Genomic DNA, 7030 nt, shown 5'->3' on the forward strand with positions numbered 1-7030 from the left:
CTCTAAAATAGAGTTAAAAAGCAAATATAGAAGTGGATGCCTTACACCACTCCCATCGATTATCCCGTTAGGATGTGTTTCATTTTTTTAATAATTAAGTGAATAAAAAATAATATTTTAATCTGAAATTTCCAGAGATCTGTGTCTCTGCGGATAGTGTTTTACATACCCACAGACACGCACGTGTCACTTATGTAGAGGTTACAGTTTATTTTGTTTTATTTTTGATTTTTTTTCTATCTCTTTTATTCAGTTGCTTTCCCTCTCTCTCTTTTGATTCCAACAAACCGATGAAACACGAATGGATCAAAATCGAGGAAAACAAAACGATGGAAGTTCTGATCGACGCCAATCTTTCAATCTCCGATCGACGCCAAACTTACCTTACCCAATTTCGCCGGAGAAGATGCAGCAGAGAAAGCCAACGGCGGGAAGACCTAGTGGTACCGATGGATCAGATTTCTCATACCGCATGGTCGTTGACTCTCGTGAGTTTACGAAAACCCCCAAGTCTCCTCTGTCTCCAGATCCTTAATTATTCTTGATCCGTGTGTTGGTGACTGTTTTGTTTGGGTTACACGAAGGTCACTAAAGAAAAAGCTCGTCTCCGTCCTTTGATCTTTGTTCAGGTTCTCTTTGATTTGGATTCGTTTTGGTCTAGAATTCGATTTTGTGATGCGTTTGACAACTGTTACATTGTATTTCATATTATCAGGTTCTAACAATTAAGGGAGTTGAACAAATTGCAATTAGCTCAAACCTCATATACATTGTCACTGTTACTAGCTTTACCTCATGATTCACCAAATCTTTTAGTTTAGTGTGTAGCAAATTCATAGTTTTTAGCTTTGATGTCATTGAGATTGTAGTGTTCTTGAAGTTGTTGTAGCATTAGTAAAAATGCTTGATGTTGTCTTGGAGATGTATCCTCTTTTAGCTCAAATCTTTCTGGTTTTGGCTTTTGCAGGCTGTGATTTATTTAATCGGAGTATCGTGTGCGTTTCTGACAACAACTAAAAAGGATGAGATGAACACCCTTGCAATTGCAGGAGCTGCTGCTGGCTTTGTGTCTTCATTGATAGGAGAATTAGGTTTTAACCCTCTGTTCTTCGTTGTTCTGCCGATTGTGCATGACTAAAAGCATCCTTTTGTTTTGTTTATTTATATATGTTGTCTCTGTTGAAAAAGGTTGCAGACGCAGCAGAGTAAACCTTTTGTGTCTTGTTTGGTTCTGCTATTGTTTTGTGTCTTGTTTGGTTCTGCTATTGTGTTGTGTCTTGTTTGGTTCTGTTTTTATTAACTGTTGCTTGGATTTTGTATTTACATCTACAGAATGGTTCATAAGCTCTGGGCAAGTGTGCATAGTGTTTTGGGTATTTTAGGCTTTCACTGATAGGGAGATTTGTAATTTTGACAATGGTTATATTGTAATGTGCAGAAATGTCACGTAAAGAAGAAGGATATCAGGAAGTTTCTTGATGGTATCTATGTCAGCGAGAAGAGCAAGATTGTTGAAGAGGAATAGTTTTTATCAATCATCATAGCTCCATTTTCTCTATTTTGAATGTTAGTTTCTGTGTTATGGATTAATGTTCAGTTTCTGTGTTATGGATTAATCATCATAGCTCCATTTTCTCTATTTTTTAATGTTCAGTTTTGTGTTGAGTTTGGAATCAAGATACCCATATTTATGGATGACTAATGGGAGGATAAAAACTAAAAACAATGGGATGAATAGATTAATATTATTTTTAATCAATACAATAAAACTATAATGTTTCTCATCATAGCATGACACATCAGCCTCAACTTTGAAGCTCCTATTGACACATCAGTTAAAATCATTGACCAATTAAATTAAAACAAATAATACAGATCAACTTACAAATTGCCACAGTGGACACATAATTGTCTTCTCTTCATCAATCGATTTCAGAATTTCAACCTAACGAAATTGTTTATCTTCTGCGCATCTCAACTAAAATTCTTATTCATGACAATTCCGATGATCGCATAAGCGTACGGTGATTGTTTTAGTTTGTCTAACTATGATTCTTCTACTTTTTTTGTTTCTTCTACTTTTGTTTCCAATTAACAAAATTATGTTCTTTTATGTCTCTTAATTTGAGGGATTGTGGAAGATTTCAAAGCTGTAAATGTGTTAATTTGAGATGAATTTTTGAGATAAGCTATGTGTTTGAAACTTGAAATTACTATGAATGTTGGTGAAGAGAAGAGTCAAGAAGTCTCTTCAAGTGGCTTCAGTGTTTTGTTTGCTCTTCTCCTTCACGCGTCTTTGCTTTAAAGCTTGCTCATGTTTTTTCTCTTTCATGGTGGTTAGATTCTTCTTCTTAAGTTTGGTGGCTTCACTTCTGTTGTGACTTTACCAATGTGATATATTATCTCTTTGTTTACTTATTTGAGTTTGAAAGAAGCTAGAACTTTGCTGGAGAAGACTTGTGCGATTTTGAAAGATGGATTGTCTAAAGAAGAAGTGAAGCTTTTGTTGATCGATGAGAACAAATGCAAGACTTTTAAAAACTCTAAAGCATTTAGAATGTCTCTGCAACTTTAGCTTAGTGTATCTACAACTTTAGCTTCAAAAACCCTTTTGAGTTTCAACAATATACATTACAATAACCGTTTGTGATAGATTACAATAACCTACAGATTTTCTTGTGATATACCTTTTTAGTGTTTCTGAATTTGTTGTAACTGTTTGTTAATGCAATAATTAAGTCTTTGTTAATGAGAGAGAGGTTTGTTAATGAGAGTTTATAAACCTTGTAGTTGTTGCAAGCTGACTCCGTGGAGGGAAGAGGCAAAGCTGGAGCAAGGATTTGAGAAGAGTGATTTAGTCTGAGGTTATTCGCCGAATCTTCTAGAAAATTTGCAAGATAGAGAGGAGCGATCTCCACAATGATCATAGTTCAGGCCCATAAGACCATGAGTAAAGTACAAGATAAATCTCCACAAGTTAAGTGTAAGGGTAATATAAAGAAATAGGAGTAAGTAACAAGTTGAAGTATCAGAAGATAAAGCTATGTTTAAAAAACTAGCAAAGCTAAGGCTTACAAAGTAAGTTAATTAATGCTTGACTGGACGTGATGATATGAACAAGAGCATGATAGTAGCAAACTGACAAACAAACAAACACCACAAAGACTTGAAATTATATTAATATGAAAGAAGAAGGTTCTTAACACACTATTGTCTTCTTGACTCGTGCAGCAATATATCATCTTATCGAAGATATATCACAAATTCAATATTGGCACTTAGCAAGGAGAAGGAACACCTGAATTAGTTATGCGCTGAAAGTGTAAACTCATACTGTTAATAAAAGGAATACGTAGTTACTTATACCGTTCTACTGAATGTTTATCATACTAACAATCAAACACAAAATGAAAAAAAAACTATCAAACTTACACATCTTTTATTGGCTATTGGCTATTGGTAATATGATAACTGTTTGACTGTAATATGGCATAGGTTATTGAATTCCATACTACTATAATCGATTGATTTGTATTGTCAAGATTTTTTTATCCATGTTCTTTTTTTTATATATAATTGGTTCCATCTTTATTTTTTTGACAAAAATTATGAAAAATATTTAAACACACGTACTGTCAGAAGCTCCCTCATGTTAATTGGATAAACAAAAGAAAAGAAACAGAGCTTTCTCTCACTCCGAAAGAAAGAGAGAGTTAAGAGAAAGAAGCTTCTCAGTTTAACAAAACAATTCGATTTTATAATAAAGTTATCTACGGGCTCAGTTCGTTGTTTTTTCTAGTATTTCCTGATATTTTTTTTGTTTGTTCTTTAAATTTTGTAAAAAAAAAATTGGGTACTTAAGTCCCAAGTTAGTTAGATGAAAAGAAAAATTGTTTGATTAAAATAACAAAAAATAAAATGATGCAACAAATAATAACTAAAATACAAAAACAAAAAATTACCATTGACCATGATAATTTTTTTTTATTAATTATAATAGGGCAATTTTCATAAATACAACTAAAATATGATTTTTCCAAAATTACCACTTTTAGTTTTATTTTCCAAAAAAACCACTAAAATAAGTTTTTTTTTTCAAAAATACCACAAAATTAAACTAAAGTTTTATATTCAAAACTAAACCCTAAATCGTAAACACTAAATCTTACACTCTAAACACTATACCTTAAATCTATATTAGTCAACCAATCCTAGAAAAATAAATTTTACATAATAAAATTTTGGTTTTTGTGTTTGTGACATTTTTGGAAAAAAGATGTGGTATTTTTGAAAGAAAAACTTACAATTTTGTATGTTTTGGGAAAAAAACTTAAAATGTGGTATTTTGAAAAAAATTTCATTATAATATTTGATTCCAAACAACATAAAAAAAATATTATTTCAAAAAATACAAAATATATATATATATATATTATAAAAACAATCCGTGGATACTAACCTTATTATTAAAAGTTAAAGACAAGGATGTGCAATGGTTTGCTGTTATGTCTTACGAAATCATTGCTATTTTTTTTTGTTGTTGCAATTATTAATGTATCTCTCACCGTAATCGAAAAAGCAAAAACCGAATAAAATCAAACCGGAACCAACCCGGATAGAAATAGCCGAACCCCTACTGTATGACATCCATTAGTTTGTAATAAGGGGTTCAATGCAGACTTTATATGCCGACAACAAGTTTTGATTGACTAAAAATATGATTTGCTTCAAGAAAACAATTTGGATCCAAATATCATCAAATCAACAAAATAAAATAAAACACAAACGCACCGAGTCGAAAAATTAAAATACTGAAAAAAAAAAAAACAGAGGCATCTCACCAACCCCAATGCTCACTCACTTACATAAACAGCAGTGTTGCTTTTTTATATAAAACAGACGAGGAGACACCGAGAGAGAGAGAGATTGTGAGAAAAGATGGCGTTGGCTCTTCGTAGACTCTCCACTTCCGTTAAGAAACCGATCTCGCGTCTTTCCTCTAATGGCGATTCTCTCCGTTTCATGGTAAAAATCTTATCACAATACGCTTTATGTTTCTCAATCTCCTTTTTGTTTGATTCTGATCCGTTTTTTGTTTTGTTTTTTGTTTTTTCGTATGCTCAGTCTTCTTTATCAGCCTCAGCTATGGCGGATTCCGAGAAATCTCGTTCCAGTGTAAATACATCAACTTAGATCAGAGATGCATCATCGTAATATATAGTTTCACAAACGTCTTATTTTGTTTCCCTTTTATCCAGTGGATTAAGCAACTCAACGCATCTCTAGACGAAATCGATCCCGAAGTCGCTGATATTATCGAATTAGAGAAGGCTAGGCAGTGGAAGGTAATATATTACAGTATAACTTCTCTTGTGTTGTGTGAGGGATGATGATCACTGAGTCACAAATTTCACAAATCTGGATCAGTACGGATGATGTTTGTGCGTTTTTTTTTTTTTTTTCAGGGATTTGAACTAATACCATCTGAGAACTTCACTTCTCTTTCGGTGATGCAAGCGGTTGGTTCTGTTATGACTAACAAGTATAGTGAAGGTTATCCTGGAGCTAGATACTATGGAGGGAATGAGTATGTTAATCTCTCTTTACATTTGGTTTCAGTTTAGTGCTACCAAGAAACGTTATGACGACGGCATACTTGTTTTCTTCTAAAGGTTCTTGCATTTTGTTGGTAGTATATGATGTTGAAGGTAATTTATATATTATCAATTATTAGGTACATTGACATGGCTGAATCATTATGTCAAAGACGCGCATTAGAAGCTTTTCAGTTAGATCCTTCGAAATGGGGAGGTACGAGTTCTTTTTTTTTTTTTTTTGGCAGATGATGTGCTTTATTTGATAGTGAATCATTAACATATGACTTGGTTGTTATTAAAATTCATTCTACTAGCTAGAAACCAATTTTACTAGTGGAGACGCTTATGACATGAGCTATTCCTTGTGTAGTCAATGTGCAGTCTCTATCAGGATCACCAGCTAACTTCCAAGTTTATACCGCACTGTTGAAACCTCATGAGAGAATCATGGCACTTGACTTACCTCATGGTGGACATCTTTCTCATGGTTATCAGGTACCTAAAATCACTATAGCATCGTCAATTTCGGACTTCCTTTCTCATCTCCTTGTGGGATATCTTTTCCATTTTCTTTTAATTGCTCATGTGCAGACTGACACGAAGAAAATATCGGCTGTATCCATCTTTTTTGAGACAATGCCATATAGATTGGATGAGAACACCGGTTACATTGATTATGATCAGGTTCGGTAGTTAATAACCAGCTTAGCTTATACATTTTATCTCTCTCAAATAGACCGCTGAGATACAAGTTGGGTATATACAAGCTTTTTCGTTTACGTTTCCCATGTGATCAGTTCTGAAAGCAAAGTTTATTTTGTTGTGATATAATAATTTGCAGCTAGAAAAAAGTGCCGTGCTTTTCAGACCGAAACTTATTGTTGCGGGTGCAAGTGCGTATGCTCGTCTATATGACTATGCACGCATTCGTAAGGTAAAATATTGTCAGCTCTTGAGTGTGAATTATATAATTACCAAATTTGTTTGTATATAAATGTGAATTGTATTCTTCAAGATTGTTGATGATAATATTGCAGGTTTGTGACAAGCAAAAGGCAGTTATGTTGGCTGATATGGCTCATATTAGTGGGTTGGTTGCTGCTGGCGTTATTCCTTCTCCTTTTGAGTATGCAGATGTTGTTACTACTACAACTCACAAATCGCTTCGCGGTCCCAGAGGGGCTATGATATTCTTTAGGAAGGGGTTAAAAGAGATTAACAAACAAGGGAAAGAGGTGAAATTTTAAGTCTCCATTTTGTATATAGATGAGTAATAAGGGGCTGAAAATTTTTCGCAGTATTTGATCGTTTGTATCTTTACCTTGCAGGTTATGTATGACTATGAAGACAGAATAAACCAAGCTGTATTTCCTGGACTGCAAGGTGGTCCACATAATCACACAATAACGGGTCTAGCAGTTGCTCTGAAGCAG

At 33.7% G+C, this 7030-nt stretch overlaps 2 protein-coding genes across 3 annotated transcripts in view; both read left to right on the forward strand.

The window, feature by feature from the left end:
• LOC104736698 lies at positions 212-1691 on the forward strand. Of its 2 annotated transcripts, none has more exons than XM_010456731.2 (4): positions 212-488; positions 574-629; positions 968-1091; positions 1189-1691. In XM_010456731.2, the coding sequence occupies exons 1-4, from the start codon at positions 302-304 to the stop codon at positions 1380-1382; spliced, it is 561 nt and encodes a 186-aa protein (XP_010455033.1). In that variant the 5' UTR covers positions 212-301; the 3' UTR covers positions 1383-1691. The 2 variants fall into 2 exon arrangements, with proteins under 2 accessions (XP_010455033.1, XP_010455035.1); XM_010456733.2 differs by having other exon boundaries at positions 220-488; positions 1439-1691.
• The window catches only part of LOC104738226 (serine hydroxymethyltransferase 2, mitochondrial-like), a gene marked incomplete in the record, with an annotated part of 7177 nt that continues 4982 nt past the window's right edge, over positions 4836-7030 (forward strand). The window contains 10 exon segments of the mRNA XM_010458433.2: positions 4836-5025; positions 5125-5175; positions 5259-5345; positions 5466-5587; positions 5735-5811; positions 5968-6092; positions 6189-6281; positions 6439-6531; positions 6635-6832; positions 6926-7030. Coding sequence (XP_010456735.2) covers positions 4939-5025; positions 5125-5175; positions 5259-5345; positions 5466-5587; positions 5735-5811; positions 5968-6092; positions 6189-6281; positions 6439-6531; positions 6635-6832; positions 6926-7030 — 1038 coding nt within the window.

Source organism: Camelina sativa, chromosome 13 (genome assembly GCF_000633955.1).
Source record: "Camelina sativa cultivar DH55 chromosome 13, Cs, whole genome shotgun sequence".
Lineage (NCBI taxonomy): Eukaryota > Viridiplantae > Streptophyta > Magnoliopsida > Brassicales > Brassicaceae > Camelina > Camelina sativa.

Excerpts from the sequence above, each read along its gene's own strand:
- LOC104736698 (XM_010456731.2), top strand. The coding sequence starts at position 302 with ATGGATCAAAATCGAGGAAAACAAAACGATGGAAGTTCTGATCGACGC. Across the intron at positions 489-573 it reads CCGCATGGTCGTTGACTCTC|GTTACACGAAGGTCACTAAA; the intron begins GTGAGTTTACGA and ends TGTTTTGTTTGG. Across the intron at positions 630-967 it reads GTCCTTTGATCTTTGTTCAG|GCTGTGATTTATTTAATCGG; the intron begins GTTCTCTTTGAT and ends TGGCTTTTGCAG.